This window comes from Bombina bombina, chromosome 1 (assembly GCF_027579735.1).
Source record: "Bombina bombina isolate aBomBom1 chromosome 1, aBomBom1.pri, whole genome shotgun sequence".
NCBI classification, from domain to species: Eukaryota; Metazoa; Chordata; class Amphibia; order Anura; family Bombinatoridae; genus Bombina; species Bombina bombina.
Genome location: NC_069499.1, coordinates 1,350,782,585 through 1,350,802,601, shown reverse-complemented (window position 1 = coordinate 1,350,802,601; position 20,017 = coordinate 1,350,782,585). Strand labels below are relative to the sequence as shown.

Genomic DNA, 20,017 nt, shown 5'->3' with positions numbered 1-20,017 from the left:
TGACATTTTAAACAGCTTTACAATTTACTTCTATGATCAATTTTGCTTTTTTCTCTTGGTATCTTTTAAAAAAGTAATCCTAGTGTTTGGCAGCAGTATTCGCAACATTGTATAACACTGTAATAAACAATGTTGCAAATACTGCTGCCTTATACTGCTAAAGATGTGTACACTCCTATCAGCCTACCTAGATTTATTATTCAACAAAAAATAACGAGAACAAAGCCAAATTGATCATATAAGTAATTTGGAAAGTTGTTTAAAATTGTGTGCGCTACCTGATTCATGAATGTTTAATTTTGACTTTACTGTCCCTTTTTAAAGTGTTATTTTCTTCGTGATGGAGCGGTTGCTCTTGCTGAGCAAATGTGTTAATAATATGACTCAGACATTTTGTATTGTAGCCCCAGAAAAGTGTGCCTAGCTAGTCAATATTTTAAGTGTATTTGCTTAAAATTTGCATACACTGTTGAAACCATTTGCTTATTCTAAAAGAAATGCAACAGAATACACGTCCCGTAATTCAAGTAAATGGACGTGTATTTCTTTCATGTAATTGGCAAGAGTCCATGAGCTAGTGATGTATGGGATATACAATCCTACCAGGAGGGGCAAAGTTTCCCAAACCTCAAAATGCCTATAAATACACCCCTCACCACACCCACAATTCAGTTTTAAAACTTTGCCTCCTATGGAGGTGGTGAAGTAAGTTTGTGCTAAGATTTCTACGTTGATATGCGCTTCTCAGCATTGTTGAAGCCCGATTCCTCTCAGAGTGCAGTGAATGTCAGAGGGACGTGAAGGGAGTATCACTTATTGAATACGATGATTTCCCTAACGGGGGTCTATTTCATAGGTTCTCTGTTATCGGTCGTAGAGATTCATCTCCTACCTCCCTTTTCAGATCGACGATATACTCTCAAGTTACCATTACCTCTACTAATAACTGTTTTAGTACTGGTTTGGCTATCTGCTATATGTGGATGGGTGTCTTTTGGTAAGTATGCTTTTTTATTACTTAAGACACCTCAGCTATGGTTTGGCACTTTATCCATTTATATAAAGTTCTAAATATATGTATTGTACTTATATTTGCCATGAGTCAGTTTCATGTATTTCCTTCTGCAGACTGTCAGTTTCATATTTGGGGAATATAAAAAAAATTTAAGAATTTTTTTTCTTACCTGGGGTTTAGTCTTTTTTTTAATTCACTACTTTTTGCAAATTGCGGGCGGTATTAGACCCGCGGCTGCGCCAAATGCTAAACTTTATTGCGTCATTCTTGGCCAGAGAATTTTTTGGGCGAGAAAAATACGTCTATGATGCAACTTCGTCATTTCCGGCGTCCTAGTTGATGCCGAAGCCTTACACACGGTTGCGTCATTAATGACGCGAGTGTGTCATTTCCGGTTATTATTGGCGCCAAAAAAGTTTTCAGTTACGATGTGCGTCATACTTGGCGCCAAATATTTTCATTATTTTAATACCCCATTGATGTTTACCTCTTGACTTTTTCTCTATAAGAGGGCTATGCTATTTGCATTTTTTCCCATTCCTGAAACTGTCATATAAGGAAATTGATAATTTTGCTTTATATGTTGTTTTTTCTTTTACATTTTGCAAGATGTCTCAATCTGATCCTGCCTCAGAAGTTTCTGCTGGAGCATTGCTGCCTGACATCGGTTCTTCCAAAGCTAAGTGCATTTGTTGTAAGATTGTGGAAATTATTTCGCCGAATGTCATTTGTAATAGTTGTCATGATAAACTTTTACATCCATATAGTGTTTCCATCAGTAATAGTACATTGCCAGTTGCAGTTCCTTCAACTTCTAATGTACATGATATACCTATGAATTTTAAATAATTTGTTCCTGATTCTATCCAGAAGGCTTTGTCTGCATTTCCACCTTCTAATAAACGTAAAAGGTCTTTTAAAACTTCTCATTCAGATGATGAAATTTCAAATTGCCAACAACATAATAATTTATCCTCTTCTGATGAGGATCTATCTGATACAGAAGATCCTTCCTCAAACATTGACACTGACAAATCTACTTATTTATTTAAAATAGAGTAGATGCGTTCTTTATTAAAAGAAGTGTTAATTACTTTGGATATTGAGGTAACCAGTCCTCTTGACGTTCAGTGTAATAAATGTTTAAATGCTGTTTTTAAACCTCCTGTGGTTTCTCCAGGGGTTTTTCCTATTCCTGAGGCTATTTTTAATATGATTTCTAAGGAATGGAATAAGCCAGGTACTTCCTTTATTCCTTCTTCAAGTTTAAAAAATTGTATCCTTTACCAGCAAATTCTATAGAGTTTTGGGAAAAAATCCCCAAAGTTTATGGGGCTATTTCTACTCTTGCTAAACGTACCACTATTCCTATGGAAGATAGTACTTCCTTTTAAATTCGTTTTTTATTATTGAGGATACAACAAAATAACACACAATCCACAAATACATCCATTTGTCTTGACATTAGTAGGAAGATTTACAAAACACAGTAACACAGTGAGCATGAGCATATATAACATATATCTTTCACATGTCTAAGATAAGGCAGTCTTACTAGATAGATGCACTATGGATCTGTTGATTATAACTTATAGCATATCACTTTAACCTGTTAGCTTGCACGTATCCCTCAATATTTTGTATTATTTTCAAGGAACAACAATTCTAACTAATCACTAATCTAACAAAATCTAACTACCCTAAAGATGGAATGCCTATGCCCTAATTACCTCCCCTTGAATCTGAGGTGTAGAGAGTGCGCAAAAGCGTGTACAAGTGTGTATGTGCGTGCGTGGGAGGGGGGGCAGTAGACAGAGAAAAAAAAAAAAGGTGGGAGAGTGGGGAGGCAAATGGGAAAGGGGGGTGATTAAAAAAATGATTCAATAAGAATTATTTCAGAATCGCTAATTCTACTCTGGGATCGCCCCTCCGCTGCTAACTCTGTCCATTCTCCCCCAAGGACTGCCTCCAGCATTATCTCATGATTGATAAAGGGTTTGAGAATTTGGTTCTGCTGCCCAACAGGTAGTTTTTCCAGAAGGCACTTCCACTTCCTAAGGAAGTGTGGCAGTCTATGCTTGGTGTCCTAGTATGCATCCTGCCGTTCAATGAATAGGTGCTTGAATAAAACTTTCTTAAATTGTGCCACCGTTGGTGTGCGGTTTGAGCACCATAGGGTCAGGATGCAGTGTCTTGCTAACAAAGTGCACAGTGTCAACAGGGGCTGTGCTCTAGCGTGGACAGTAGTCCACGTAAATAGGTATATGTTAGTGAGATTGATGGAAACATCAATACACAAAACTGCCTTAAGCCAGTATTGGAGACTGCCCCAAAACCGTTGAATCATGGGACAGTCATTAAAGTAATGAGCCGAAGAGGGATCAGGAAGCTGGCACTTCACACACTTGTTTGAGTGGATAGGGTTCCATTTTGCCCTCCTGCTAGGGGTAATGTAATCCCTATTAAGTAGCCTGATCTGTGCCTCCCTCAGCACCAGCGTAGCTGATTTTGTCTGCATGAGGCTATTTTGTATGTCCTGCATAGAAATCTCGTTAGTGATGTCCAGTCTCAGTCTCTCCAGCACCCCCGTCTGAGTCTTAGTCGTATGCTGTCGAAGGATTTCCTGATAAATTCCCGAGATGGAGGAACTCCCCATCTTAAAAGCAATTTGGGGGATTGCAAATGGGGCTTGGCTCCAAAATCCTGAATCCTCATCTATTAGTGTATAATGCCTGGGCTGCAGATAGTACTTCCTTTAAGGATCCTTTAGATAGGAAGCTTGAATCTTATCTAAGGAAGGCCTATTTATATTCAGGTCATCTTCTCAGACCTGCAATTTCTTTGGCTGATGTTGCGGCTGCATCAGCTTTCTGGTTGGAGAATTTAGCGCAACAAGAATTGGATTCTGACATATCTAGTATTATTCGCTTACTGCAATATTCTAATCATTTTATTTGTGATGCCATTTTTGATATTATCAAAATTGATGTTAGATCGATGTCTTTAGCTATATTAGCTAGAAGAGCTTTGTGGCTTAAATCTTGGAATGCTGATATGACATCTAAATCTAGATTACTATCTCTTTCTTTCCAAGGTAATAATTTATTTGGTTCTCAGTTGGATTTTATTATTTCAACTGTCACTGGGGGAAAGGGAGTGTTTCTGCCTCAGGATAAAAAAACCTAAGGGTAAATCTAAGGCTTCTAACCGTTTTCGTTCCTTTCGTCAAAATAAGGAACAAAAACTCAATCGTTCCCCCAAGGAATCTGTTTCCAATTGGAATAAATCCAAGCCATTTAAGAAACCAAAGTCAGCCCCTAAGTCCGCATGAAGGTGCGGCCCTCATTCCAGCTCTGCTGGTAGGGGGCAGATTAAGGTTTTTCAAGGATATTTGGATAAAATCTGTCCAAAATCAATGGATTCAGAGCATTGTCTCTCAAAGGTATCGAATAGGATTCAGAGTAAGACCTCCTGTGAGAAGATTTTTTCTCTCACGTATCCCAGCAAATCCAGTAAAAGCTCAGGCTTTCCTGAAGTGTGTTTCAGACCTGGAGTCTTCAGGGGTAATCATGCCAGTTCCTATCCAGGAACAAGGTTTGGGGTTTTATTCAAGTCTATTCATTGTCCCAAAGAAGGAAAATGTATTCAGACCAGTTCTGGATCTGAAAATTTTGAATCGTTATGTAAGAGTACCAACTTTCAAGATGGTGACTATAAGGACTATTCTGCCTTTTATTCAGCGAGGACATTATATGTCCACAATAGACTTGCAGGATGCATTCCTTCATATTCCGATTCATCCAGAACATTATCAGTTTCTGAGATTCTCTTTTCTAGACAAGCATTACCAATTTATTGCTCTTCCATTTGGCCTAGCAACAGCTCCAAGAATCTTTTCAAAGGTTCTAGGTGCCCTACTCTCTGTAATCAGAGAACAGGGTATTGCAGTGTTTCCTTATTTGGACGATATCTTGGTACTAGCTCAGTCTTTACGTTCTGCAGAATCTCACACGAATCAACTAGTGTTGTTTCTTCGGAAACCTGGTTGGAGGATCAATTTACCAAAAAGTTTCTTGATTCCTCAGACAAGGGTCACCTTTTTAGGCTTCCAGATAGATTCAGTGTCCATGACTCTGTCTCTAACAGACAAGAGACGTTTAAAATTGGTTGCAGCCTCCGGCACCTTCAGTCTCAGTCATTCCCTTCAGTGGCTATGTGCATGGAAGTTTTAGGTTTCATGACTGCAGCATCGGACGCGTTCCCCTTTGCTCGTTTTCACATGAGACCTCTACAGCTTTGTATGCTGAACCAATGTGTAAGGATATGTTTAGTTGTTTTTAGAGAACACTACAATAACAGCTCCTGCTTTATGCAGGACCACTCAGTCTCACACCTTACCTCGGATTCCCACAGATTTAACTTAAGGGAACCCTGATATGCTCATTGATCTGAGGGTCACTACAGCAGGGTTGCTGAGTGAAACCGGAACCTTCACGCAACAATAAATGCTTATAGCAGAAAAGAGTGTAAGTCTTATAGGATTGACTTCAGCAGTAGTGAAAGAGTTAATTAGTGCAGGTGCCTTAATTCAAACAGAGTTGCAATGGAAATAGATTATGCAGCAGGCTTTAGCAAACACACTGAAATTAACACAGTACTTTGATAAGTGAATAAATCAACCTCTGGTCATTTTGTAAACCATACTTTGATAGTGAATATTAATAATTCCTAGAGTTGTTCAATCAGAGTAATATAAGCTGTGGTTAACTTGAGGAAACAGATATAGTTTAAGTTAGAGCAAACAGTTCATTTCAAGCACAATAGAGATTAATTGCGTAAAGTTTGAAATATGCTTATGCAGTCCGATAATGAATAATGGTAGTTTGTAATAATCTTTGTCACAGTTATTTGTTTGCAATTTGGTAAATAGCAGTAAAAGGTTTAGTGCATATTTGATATCTGAAGCGAATATGAAAAATCCAGTTAATGAGCGTTCCACAATATATAGCAAGTGAAAGAGAAATGAGGTTGCAGCAATACACACAGTTCATAAAATGCAATATATATAGACTAGTAATATTGGAGATGATATTAGCACATAGCGATACAGTTACCACACAGCAACAAGTCCAAGGAGTATCGCAGAGAGCCTGGCAGAGATCCGCGGCGGGAGAATGTGGAGCGTGACGTCACACGCTGCAGGAACAACCTCAATACAGGAGAGAGACTGAGAAATCTCTTAGTGAACAAACGGAGCAAATCTTCAAGCACAAAAGAGATTCTGCAAGTTGATTCGAATAGGCAGATACTCAAGGTGAGCAATAAGTTGAGAATACAAAGTAGTATAAACGGCTAGGTCTCTTCTGAAGCAGCTTCACACTGAGCAACAAATTACCAAGCAATGAGTTCTGTTGGGAGGAGCCTTAAATAGGGGTAGTGAGTTGACAGTCTTAAAGGCACAGTAGGAAAAGAGATAAATCCCTGACAGGACACCCCCCCCAAGGAGCCGCTCCGCGGATCAAGGACCAGGACGATCAGGATGTCTACGATGAAACAAGGAGACAAGACGTGGTGCAGAAACATTATTGGAAGGTTCCCAAGAGTCCTCCTCAGGACCAAATCCTTTCCAACTGACAAGATATTGAAGTTGATTACGATGGTAACGAGAGTCTAGGATAGACTCAATCTCATATTCCATGCCATCAATGACTGAAGGATCCACCGTCTCATTCTGAGTCGAGTCTCTGATTGCACTGTAAGGTTTCAAAAGAGAAACGTGGAATGTGGGATGTATCTTCAGGGAATCTGGTAGTTTAAGTGTTACAGCATTAACATTGATGACCTTTTGTATCGGATAAGGCCCTAAATAAAGGGAAGCCAGTTTTTTAGATGGAACTTGTAAGCGTAAATGTTTAGTGCTTAACCAAACTTTGTCACCAATCTTGTAATCTGGAGGCTTGGATCTACGTAGGTCGTAATGATGATTCTGAACAGCCTGGGCTTCAAGTAAAACTTGTTTCAATGTTGTGAAATTGGTAGCAATGGTATTAACAAGATCATTAACTATAGGCATGTCGGAATTGTTGATCTGATTTGGATAGTATGAGGGATGAAATCCATAATTGATGTAAAATGGTGTCATTTTAGTTGATGAATTTACGGCATTATTATGAGCAAATTCCGCAGTAGCAAGTAGAGAATGCCAGTTATCTTGTTGTTGAGTGCAGTAGCAACGAAGGTACTGCTCTAATGTTTGATTTGTTCTTTCTGTTTGACCATTCGTTTGTGGATGATAAGCGGTACTCAAACGTTTAGTAATGTTAAGAGAGGAACACAATTGATTCCAAAACCTCGAGGTGAATTGCGTACCTCTATCTGTGGTGATTGTTTCAGGTAGACCATGTAGTTTTACAATGTGATTCAAGAATAGTGAAGCAGTTTCTGAAGATGTAGGCAATCCTCTATGTGGTAGGAAATGAGCCATTTTAGAGAATAAGTCCACTACTACCAATATGGTATTATAATTAGCTGACGAAGGCAGATCAACAACAAAATCCATAGCAATCGCTGCCCAAGGTCTGTCTGGTACTGGTAAAGAGAGAAGGTAACCATAAGGACTCTTATGCTGATGTTTCTTAGTTGTACATACCATACAGGAATCAATATACTGTTTAATAGTATCATTCATCTTTGGCCACCAGTAATTCCTTTTAATCAAATGAGCAGTTCTATGAACTCCAGGATGACCAGCCAATAAAGAGTCGTGAGCAGAGGTAAGTATCTCATTCCTGAGAGAAGGAGGTATATACAATAGAGTGCCATGATAGTATAAGTTGTCGGAATGTTTTAGTACATCCAAATGACCCAAAGATGAATCATCCTTCAGATGTTCTTGTAAGATGGTTTTAAACTCAGTTGTTAAACAAATAATTCTATCCGGAGGTATGATAGATGAAGTAGAAACCACATCAGTAGGACGAGGGTCTTTTCTAGAAAGAGCATCAGCTTTCATATTTTTGGAACCTGGTCTGTAAGTAATGACGTAATCAAAACGAGAAAAGAACAAACTCCATCGAACCTGACGAGCAGTAAGGGTCTTGTTTGATTTTAAATATTCTAAATTACGGTGATCGGTATAGATGGTGATTGGATATGTTGCACCCTCTAGGAGGTGTCGCCAAAACTCCAAAGCTGATTTGATTGCAAGAAGTTCCTTATCACCGATTCCATAATTAATTTCTGCTGAACTCATAGTTCTAGAATAGTAGGAGACAGGATGTAAAGGTTCTTTTTCAGAACGTCTTTGAGATAAAACAGCCCCCACAGCAAACTCAGAAGCATCGACTTCTAGCGTAAATTGACATGTGGGATCTGGAAACTGTAAAATAGGGGCTGAAACATATTTAGTTTTTAGAGTATTAAAGGAATGATCAGCATCTTGATTCCATACAAACTTAACTTGCTTACGTGTTAGCGTAGTGAGAGGTCTAACAATAAGTTAAAAGTCTTTAATGAACTTTCTATAAAAGTTCGCAAAGCCAAGGAATCTTTGAACATCTTTTTTATTACGAGGAATAGGCCAATTAGTGATAGCTTCTACTTTGCTTGACTCCATTGAAATTCCAGCTGGTGAGATGCAATAACCAAGGAATGATATGGTGTTTGTATTAAAAATACACTTTTCAAGCTTTGCATAAAGATGGTGTGCCCTTAAACGTGTCAACACTTGTTTGACATGTACAATGTGAGCCTGTAGAGAATTTGAGTAAACCAGGATGTCATCCAAGTATACGACAATACAAATATCTAACAAATCATGAAAGACATCATTTATAAAACATTGAAAAGTCGCTGGGGCATTGCACAACCCAAAGGGCATTACAGTGTATTCATATAAACCGTATCTAGTACGAAATGCAGTTAACCATTCATCCCCTGCCCTCATCCTAATCAGATTGTAAGCACCTCTGAGGTCAAGTTTAGTAAAAACTGTGGCACCTTGTAAACGTTCAATAAGTTCAGGTATGAGGGGCAGGGGGTATCTGTTCTTTTTTTGTGCATTTGTTCAACTGCCTATAATCATTGATGGGTCTAAGACTGCCATCCTTGTTTTTTACAAAGAACATTGCTGCAGCTGCAGAGGATGTGGAAGGTCTAATAAAGCTTTTTTTCAAATTATCATCTAAATATTCTTTTAAATGATTTAATTCTGGCTGTGACAATGGATATATATGTCCATATGGTATGGAGCTTCCAGGTATAAGATCAATAGGACAGTCATAGTCTCTGTGTGGAGGTAAAGACTCAGCCTCCTTTTTATCAAAAACATCAGCAAATTCACTATAACATTCTGGTAACTTATGTTCAGTGATATGACAAAGTGTGTGTACGCCAAAACAGGATTGTTTACAGTGGTTTGAATCAAAAACTACTGATGCTGTGGACCACGATATAGTGGGATTATGCTTTATTAACCAATTCAGTCCAAGGATTAATGGATAAACAGAAGATGGAAGAACATCAAAACAAATAAGCTCTGTGTGTCCTGAAGGGGTAACGACTTTGAGTGGGATAGTGTGGTGAGTTATGGGACCAGAGCTAAAGAATGAACCGTCAACCAGACGAATAGCTAAAGCAACACTCTTCTTTATTAGTGGGATGTGATTATTAACAACAAAAGTGTTATCAGCAAAATTCCCAGAAGCCCCAGAGTCAATTATGGCCTGAACGTTTATCTTCTGATGGGACCACTGTAGGGAGACATAAATAGATAGATGAGATTTTATGCTGTCAACCAAATTAACAGTATGGTCATTGGATGAAGTCTTACCCTTCTTTTGTCGAATCAGAGAGGGACAGTCCCTAACAGCATGGTTCTTTTCAGCACAGTATAGACATAGGTTTAGTAGCTTACGCCTAGCTTTCTCCTCAGGTCTCAAGGGTCCCCTAATAACTGCAACCTCCATGGGTTCTTCTATGGGTCTAGTGAATGCTGTGGAAGGTGTTGAGTGATGATAATTGGGGTTTCTTCTGGGGGTAGTCTCTGAATAAGATCTCTCTGACTTCCTTTCCCTAAGTCGACAATCTATGCCAATAGAGAGAGTCATCAATTCATCCAAGTCCTCTGGAATCACACCCCTTGCCAGTTCATCCTTAACTGCATCATTGAGTCCTAAACGGAACTGATTGCGTAGAGCAGGAATATTCCACAGGGTGTCAGGAGCCCATCTTTTAAATTCAGTAATGTAGTCTTCTACCATTCTTTTGCCCTGCCTTAGAGACCTAATGGCAGTTTCAGCAGTATTTTTTCTATTGTGATCTTCATATAAAAGAGACATTGCAGAAAAAAAATCTTCTAGTGAATTTAGGATAGGATCATTTTTTTCATAGAAAGCATTGGCCCAAGACCTGGCCTCACCTCTGAGAAATGAAATTACAGTTAGAACTCTAATCCTGTCAGTTGGGTATGACTTAGGTTTCAAAGTAAAAAGCAGAGTGCAGGAATTCCTGAAATCCCTAAACATAGCTCTGTCCCCAGAGAACTTTTCCGGTGGACTAACAATGGGTTCTGGAGATGACTCAACATTAGTAGTTTTGTTTGCAAGATGATCATTAATAAAAAATTTTATACTCTGATTCTCTAGTTGTATATCTCTTAAGCCTTGAATCATGTGATCCATACTCTGAGCTAAAGAACCAACTCTCCTGGACAGTTCACTTACATCCATGATTTTAGCTGTTAGTAGTATTCCTTTTTTAAGGCTTGGTAATATGTAAGGATATGTTTAGTTGTTTTTAGAGAACACTACAATAACAGCTCCTGCTTTATGCAGGACCACTCAGTCTCACACCTTACCTCGGATTCCCACAGATTTAACTTAAGGGAACCCTGATATGCTCATTGATCTGAGGGTCACTACAGCAGGGTTGCTGAGTGAAACCGGAACCTTCACGCAACAATAAATGCTTATAGCAGAAAAGAGTGTAAGTCTTATAGGATTGACTTCAGCAGTAGTGAAAGAGTTAATTAGTGCAGGTGCCTTAATTCAAACAGAGTTGCAATGGAAATAGATTATGCAGCAGGCTTTAGCAAACACACTGAAATTAACACAGTACTTTGATAAGTGAATAAATCAACTGGTCATTTTGTAAACCATACTTTGATAGTGAATATTAATAATTCCTAGAGTTGTTCAATCAGAGTAATATAAGCTGTGGTTAACTTGAGGAAACAGATATAGTTTAAGTTAGAGCAAACAGTTCATTTCAAGCACAATAGAGATTAATTGCGTAAAGTTTGAAATATGCTTATGCAGTCCGATAATGAATAATGGTAGTTTGTAATAATCTTTGTCACAGTTATTTGTTTGCAATTTGGTAAATAGCAGTAAAAGGTTTAGTGCATATTTGATATCTGAAGCGAATATGAAAAATCCAGTTAATGAGCGTTCCACAATATATAGCAAGTGAAAGAGAAATGAGGTTGCAGCAATACACACAGTTCATAAAATGCAATATATATAGACTAGTAATATTGGAGATGATATTAGCACATAGCGATACAGTTACCACACAGCAACAAGTCCAAAGAGTATCGCAGAGAGCCTGGCAGAGATCCGCGGCGGGAGAATGTGGAGCGTGACGTCACACGCTGCAGGAACAACCTCAATACAGGAGAGAGACTGAGAAATCTCTTAGTGAACAAACGGAGCAAATCTTCAAGCACAAAAGAGAATCTGCAAGTTGATTCAAATAGGCAGATACTCAAGGTGAGCAATAAGTTGAGAATACAAAGTAGTATAAACGGCTAGGTCTCTTCTGAAGCAGCTTCACACTGAGCAACAAATTACCAAGCAATGAGTTCTGTTGGGAGGAGCCTTAAATAGGGGTAGTGAGTTGACAGTCTTAAAGGCACAGTAGGAAAAGAGATAAATCCCTGACACAATGGTGCAGGGATTATATAAAGATATCACAATTAATATCCTTAAATCCCAATGTACGACACTCTCTGACGTGGTGGATAGATCACCATCGTTTAGTTCAAGGGGCTTCTTTTGTTCGGCCAACCTGGACTGTGATCACAACAGATGCGAGTCTTTAAGGTTGGGGAGCTGTTTGGGTATCTCTGACAGCACAAGGGGTTTGGAAATCTCAAGAGGCGAGATTACCAATCAATATTATAGAACTCCGTGCAATTCTCAGAGCTCTTCAGTTTTGGCCTCTGTTAAAGAGAGAACCGTTCATTTGTTTTCAGACAGACAATATCACAACATGGCATATGTCAATCATCAGGGTGGGACTCACAGTCCCCAAGCTATGAAATAAGTATCTCGGATTCTTGCTTGGGCGGAATCCAGCTCCTGTCTAATCTCTGCAGTACATATCCCAGGTGTAGACAATTGGGAGGCGGATTATCTCAGCCGTCAGACTTTACATCCAGGGGAGTGGTCTCTCCATCCTGATGTGTTTTCTCAGATTGTTCAGATGTGGGGTCTTCCAGAGATAGATCTCATGGCCTCTCATCTAAACTAGAAACTTCCCAGATACCTGTCCAGGTCCAGGGATGTTCAGGCGGAAGCAGTGGATGCGCTGACACTTCCTTGGTGTTATCATCCTGCTTACATTTTCCCGCCTCTAGTTCTCCTTCCAAGAGTGATCTCCAAAATCATCATGGAACAATCGTTTGTGTTGCTGGTGGCTCCAGCATGGCCACACAGGTTTTGGTATGCGGATCTGGTTTGGATGTCCAGTTGTCAGCCTTGGTCACTTCCGTTAAGGCCGGACCTCCTGTGTCAAGGTCCGTTTTTCCATCAGGATCTCAAATCATTAAATTTGAAGGTATGGAAATTGAACGCTTAGTACTAAGTCATAGAGGTTTCTCTGACTCAGTGATTAATACTATGTTACAAGCTCGTAAATCTGTCTCTAGAAAGATTTATTATAGAGTTTGGAAGACTTACATTTCATGGTGTTCTTCTCATAAATTCTCTTGGCATTCTTTTAAAATTCCTAGAATTTTACAGTTTCTTCAGGATGGTTTGGATAAGGGTTTGTCTGCAAGTTCCTTGAAGGGACAAATCTCTGCTCTTTCTGTTTTATTTCACAGAAAGATTGCTCTACTTCCTAATATTCACTGTTTTGTACAGACTTTAAACCTGTCATTAAATCAATTTCTCCTCCTGGGAGTCTTAATTTGGTTCTGAAAGCTTTACAGGCTCCTCCATTTGAGCCTATGCATTCTTTGGACATTAAACTACTTTCTTGGAAAGTGTTGTTCGTTTTGGCAAACTCTTCTGTTAGAAGAGTTTCTGAGCTATCTGCTCTTTCTTGTGAGTCTCCTTTTCTGATTTTTCATCAGGATAAGGCAGTTTTACGGACTTCTTTTCAATTTTTACCTAAGGTTGTGAATTCTAACAACATTAATAGAGAAATTGTTGTCCCTTCCTTGTGTCCTAATCCTAAGAATTCTTTGGAAAGATCCTTACATTCTTTGGATGTGGTAAGAGCTTTGAAATATTATGTGGAAGCTACTAAAGATTTCAGGAAGACTTCCAGTCTATTTGTTATATTTTCTGGTCCTAGGAAAGGTCAGAAGGCTTCTGCTAATTCCTTGGCTTCTTGATTGAAACTTTTGATTCATCAAGCTTATTTGGAATCGGGTCAGGCCCCTCCTCAGAGAATTACAGCTCATTCTACTAGATCAGTCTCCATTTCTTGGGCCTTTAAGAATGAAGCTTCAGTTGATCAGATTTGCAAAGTGGCAACTTGGTCCTCTTTGCATACATTTACTAAATTCTTCCATTTTGATGTATTTGCTTCTTCAGAAGCAGTTTTTGGTAGAAAAGTTCTTCAGGCAGCTGTTTCAGTTTGATACTTCTGCTTTTGATTTAAGTTTTTTTCTTTCATTTATGAGAATAAACTTATTTTTTTGGGTTGTGGATTAATTTTTTCAGCGGAAAATGGCCGTTTTTATTTTTATCCCTCCCTCTCTAGTGACTCTTGCGTGGAGTTCCACATCTTGGGTATTGCTATCCCACATGTCACTAGCTCATGGACTCTTGCCAATTACATGAAAGAAAACATAATTTATGTAAGAACTTAACTGATAAATTAATTTCTTTCATATTGGCAAGAGTCCATGAGGCCCACCCTTTTTATGGTGGTTTTGATTTTTTGTATAAAGCACAATTATTTCCAAATTTCTTTTGTTGATGCTTTCTACTCTTTTCTTTTTCACCCCACTGCTTGGCTATTCGTTAAACTGAATTGTGGGTGTGGTGAGGGGTATATTTATAGGCATTTTGAGGTATGGGAAACTTTGCCCCTCCTGGTAGTATTGTATATCCCATACGTCACTAGCTCATGGACTCTTGCCAATATGAAAGAAATGAATTTATCTGGTAAGTTCTTACATAAATTATGTTTTTACGTTAATAGAAAACTCAGCTCTATTAGTAAAGATCAAGAAAAAGCGTTTATACAGGTTCACCCTTTATCCATACTGATTGGATATGGAATGGAATGGAAAAGGTTTCAATTTCGGAATAGTTTGGATTTTGGAATATTCGCATCTTTAAAATGGGACAATTTGGAGAGGGGATGGAACAACAATATCTTATGTCATTTAGACAATATTTGCATGTCAAATACATGTTATACATGTTAGCTAAAGGTAGTTTTATATGTTTTTTTAATACTTTTTTTTAATTTTTTTATTTATACATCGTACCCTAAAAAGAAAAAAAAGTACAGTACTGTAATGAGGTAATATTTGTTTTTTAAATAAATATAGATTATTTACATTTTAGAACACAAAAAAGACACATGCAGAGAAAATTGTGACTTGCAGGCAGGGAAAATTAGTAATTTTAAAAAAATTTCATTTTTTTTTAATATTAATTACAAAGTTTGGATTTTGGAATTTCAGATTTGGGAATTTGTATCTGTATTTGCTTGAAAACCATATAATTGCTTGCATTTTTACTTATAAATCTTATGATAGTTTGTATTTTGAAATTAAATCAAATTTCTTTGTTTTTACAAATGTGTGAAATTGCTCCCTTTTTTCCTTCAGTTATATGCAATTGTTAGTGCTTATAGAATCTGTGCTATAGAGAACATGTAGATAGATACATTTTTTCCCCCTGCAAATACGGCTGTCCTACAATGGCGTGTTCCAGAAGGCAGATGGAGAATATTTGTGGTCTGATTTTGTGTAAGTTAGCCTGAACGTGGCAAATTTGCTGTTGTTTTGTTTAGTTTTTTTGGGTACTAGTATAACACAATACATCTACATATTGTTTCCTACAACATTGTACACCATTGGCAAAATGTTGCATACGTGGCAACATTACATACATCTGCTTTTTATGCTGTTTTGCATTGATTTTGAATAGCTGGTGCCTGTATTTCTAGCTGATTTTACAATTCTGATTTTGAAATACAGGTGGCCCTCGTTTTACAACGGTTCAATTTACATCGTTTCAGAATAACAACCTTTTTTCCAGTCATGTGACTGCTATTGAAAAGCATTGAGAAGCAGTGCATTTATTAAAATAGCCAGAAGGTGGAGCTGTCTGCTTGTGTTGCAGCAAAGCCAAGCAAACTGAAATTAATCAGTTTAACCAGACCTGAGCTATTGAAGCAGATTTCAAAGGAACAAGATCTTCCTGTCTATAAATCAGTCCAGATTGGAATGCATAGAAAGAAGTGTTTGCAGAAAAATGCAAGTGAAGTCTGTGTTGTGTGATTATTTTATTATATTATTTATAATGCTGTTTAGCAAATGTTTTTGTTCATTTAACTTAGTTTAATTATATATTCTGTGTTGTGTGATTATTTTATTAGGTTTATAATGCTGTTTAGCATTTAAAGTCTTCATTTCAAAGCCTTAAAAATAATGTATTAGGTGTTACTTATGACAATTTTGAGAGGGAATGGAACCTATCTCCCTCACTTCCCATTGACTTACATTATAAACTGGGTTTCAATTTACAACGGTTTCAATTTACAACCATTCCTTCTGGAACCTAACCCCGGCGTAAACTGAGGGCTACCTGTATATATCTTTGGGGCTTTCCTTTTTCACATTTGAAATGTCCAGTAAATCATGCCATTATTTTAGTTGGAGCAGCTTTTGCAATAGGTGTTATAACAGCAGGACCCTGCATAATTTCATATTTGACTTTTCAGAATTTTAAAATGATTTTGCTTTCTACTGTAGGAGATGAAGTGATCAAATAAAGATGTGTAGAATACTGACCTTATTATTTAATTAAATGTGAATTCATAGAATTGCTAGAATAGCCATACTTTTCTCTAAAACTCTCCTTCAGGCTGAGGCATATTATCAAAGCAGCGCATTGTTGGCGGCCACCCTGGACACCCTGACACTGCCTTATAGGAAGCCCTCCTCTATCCACTCTATGTTGCATCTTGCGGATACACTAAACTTCTGTGAAAGAAAGGTAAGTTATTGGTGCATGCTCATTCATTGTATTCATTCATCTTTATCAATGCATATTTTATTAATGGGGAACATCTACATTGATTTTCACAACAAGAATAATTATTTAAATTCAGAAGTTTTTGGTATAATGAGAAAATAAAACTAAGAGTGTGCTGTATTCTCGCTAACAGAAGAATGATACAGCTTATTATTACCATAGCTGCTGATCTTCTCTTAGTAGTAAACTCACCTTGCATGGTTGTAACCATATCTGAAACAGTCTAATATCAGGTTTATTCTATTACAGTATATACTGTATTTAGGGAAAATGTTGAGCCACAGAAGAAATGACCACTTTGTAAACGTGACTTTAAAAAAAAACGTAACTTTTATTGAAAATAACAATATAATAGAAAATAAAAACAAATGGAAGCATAGAACCCCATAACATATCTTTAAAAACTCTACACTGTTTGTTTCATATTATTGTAGAAAGACTACCAATATAATATTCATTATTATTCAAAGGGGAAAAAAACGAGTGTGTCGGTAAGGTTCTCTTACCCTAAAAAGAGGTCCCTGCAATAATACTATTTTAAAGGGACAGTAAATGTGAAAAACAGTGATACATAATTCTGCACGTTGTGTAGAATTATGTAACATTATCCTAGTGACACCTTTAAAAACAAGAGATGTGTGAGATTTAACCCCCAAAGGTATAACTTACCTTACGTGCCTCGCCAGACATTTGTTTTTTTTTCTTTTTCTCAACAGTTCATTGGTGCGCTGTGTAATCAAAGCACGCCCCAATCACGGCATTGTTCCAAATCTAGCGTGCTCCCTCAGCTATAGGCTGCTTTATCCAGTTCTCACTACATTTTAGTTTGGGAGACGATCGAGCGTGCTGTGATTAGAGAGTGCGCCCGTGATGCGTGTTTTAAAAAAATCACAGAATCAGAAGAGGCTGGCTAGGAGCGGAAGGTAAGTTATACGCTTGTTGTGTTAAAGCTCTCACATCTCGTTTTTTACGTTTACTGTCCCTTTAAGTTTCTACCCTCCACTTATCCCATTGCCGGCTTTTACAGGGTTCCCACAAAAAGTAAAGACTGTAAAGCATGAAACATAGTGAGCTGTTACAAAAAGAAAATTACAGTTTTGTTGAAAGATTTTAATGGTGTTTTTCATTTGTGGATTATGTGTGATTATCTTATTGTATTATCCTTTTTGACATTGGGGGTTGGATTCTTCCAGAAATATTGGTGATTCAAAGCTATTTCATTGTAATCTTAAGAATATATTTAGAGGGTCATAATTTACATAAACAAAAAGAGAGAATCGCTTAACCTGGCTGATATACTACAGGGATATTCTTCTCTGTGAAAGGCACATGTTGAGCAAAAAGAGGCTGCTTGTAGGGTGCTAACTAGCCAGAGAACAAGCTAGTATGCTATTGTTTGTTCCCAGGTTGAACGCTTCTCTCTTTTTGTAAATGCCAAAAGAATGGTCGTAAAAGTCTTCTAATAGATGTCTTGAGATTGCTAGGGTACCCTTAGTTTATCCAGGCGAAACACATGGAGAAGATTGTAATAGATGCTAGAGCTGGGCATATTTTAGCCAAGATGTAAAGCTTACCCTGGCTGTGGACTGTTAATCTGCTCTAGATTTTAGCATTTTCATTATTTTACCTGTGTTCTTTCACAGAGGATTCAGCATGATTTGCATTGCAACAGATTCCTTTGTTATGTTTAATGTTCTCTTTCTTTGTACAAAAATTGGGTTTTGCCCCAACAGGTAGTATCTGCCTCCACTTCATTTCCTTTTCCTTTGGGACCATATGACAGTCTTGCAGATGCTCTGATGCCTCACATGACATCGGCCCCATGGATATCCATGTCAGGATGTGGAATAGAGGATAACAGCTTCTCAAACTCAGTGGTCCTAAGAGGTATCAGCAAAGAGCAACAAAGCAGGTAAGTGAAAGTATATTATTTGTCTCTATAGGATTATATTATTTTATCTGTGTCTGTTTAATTTGAATTCCCTTTAGAGTATAGTGCATATATTTCTTTCATAAGATGGTGAGATGCCCTTAGAGAGATGCGACTGCACCTCACTGACGAGGCCCACAGAAGGCTGAAACGATCGTCTGGGGTTGTTGTTTCTCTTGTTCAGAGAAGAATTGCCCGGTATTTCGGTGCTGGACTGTCATTGGGCAGGGTCAGACTGATATGCTATAGGATATTATTTCTCTGTGAAGGGGCATAGTGTGCTAAAAGAGTATGCACCATGAGTGGCACCCTAAAATGAACAGGCACGGAAGTTTTTCTAGCTTTTGTTCTGTCTCAGTTGAATGCATCTCTCTCTCTTTTTATATTTATGCAAATTGCTCTGGGGTCTCTCTAAGAGTAAAAGGGGAAACCAGACGTGGACTCCTTGCACACATGCCCTTAGAGAGATGCGACTGCACCTCACTGACGAGGCCCACAGAATGCCGAAACGATCGTCTGGGGTTGTTGTTTCTCTTGTTCAGAGAAGAATTGCCTGGTGAAATATCTTCCAATCACTTTTGTGGCCCTAAAGCTATTTGCATGGGCATCTGTTTAGTGTCACATAGATTGGGAACATTTGACACACACAGGCATTTTTTGGCACTTTTAGTTTTTTAAGAAATAGCCCTCTGTCGCTTTAAGAACAGTGAGAATGACACTAGAGCCGACAGTCTGTACCGTAGGCATTAGCACAGCCTAACCCACCTCAAATGGACTAGCCTTCCTAGTGGTTTGACTACTTCTGTATATATATAGTGTGTGATGGATCCCCGGCTACCCCGACTGGTAGCTCCGCCAAAGGGGTCCTTCCGCTTTCTGGAACAAGTGGCTATGTAGCCCAGGAAAGTAATTCTAGCAGGAGCCCACCTAAATGACTAGACAGATTAGCATTCAGGTGAAATAAGAACTAACTTTATTGGGACAAACACACAGCTTTTATACATACAATCTCATCTTGATAACACAGGAGACAATGCCACAGTATTCCCGCCCCTCCAGACAGGCCAGCGCCAGCCATAGCGGCCATGGTCCCACAGACTCCAGAGGTGGCGGTTTTTGGCGTGATCCCGGGGGGAGCGGCGGCACTTCCATGGTGTCATTTTAAAGCTCTCGGTCCCCAGAATCTACAGTCCAAAAAGCGACGTGATCCGTGGCTGGGGACCGGAGTTAGGCTGATTTAAACGTCCATCTGGAAGTCCAGGGAGAATAGGGGTTATAGGGGGAACCCCCGATTCCAAAGGGAGCTCTCTTCCGGCAATCACCTCACCTCTGGGCCACTCTTAGAGGCAGCAGACCCCAAAAGAGCGGAGCTCTGGGACAAAGGGCCACTGGAGCGACCTAGGTCAAAGGGCACCAGCAATCCTGGCTGATGCGGCCGACCGGTAGTTCCAGGGACCCGGCCGCCCGAAGGGGAAAGTGGCGGTCAGCGACCAGCTCTTCCAAGAAGACATTTAATACATAAAACAATGGGAACAGAAGGTCTGGGGAATCGCAAGAGATAGCAGG

General features: G+C 38.7%; 1 protein-coding gene across 1 annotated transcript in view; it reads left to right on the top strand.

Annotated features, from left to right (window-relative positions):
* The window catches only part of MSTO1 (misato mitochondrial distribution and morphology regulator 1), a 187,857-nt gene that overhangs the window by 81,320 nt on the left and 86,520 nt on the right, over nt 1-20,017 (top strand). Inside the window, exons 10-11 of the mRNA XM_053703175.1 lie at nt 16,351-16,482; nt 18,255-18,433. Of these exons, the coding sequence (XP_053559150.1) occupies nt 16,351-16,482; nt 18,255-18,433 (311 nt within the window). The remainder of the gene's footprint in view (nt 1-16,350; nt 16,483-18,254; nt 18,434-20,017) is intronic.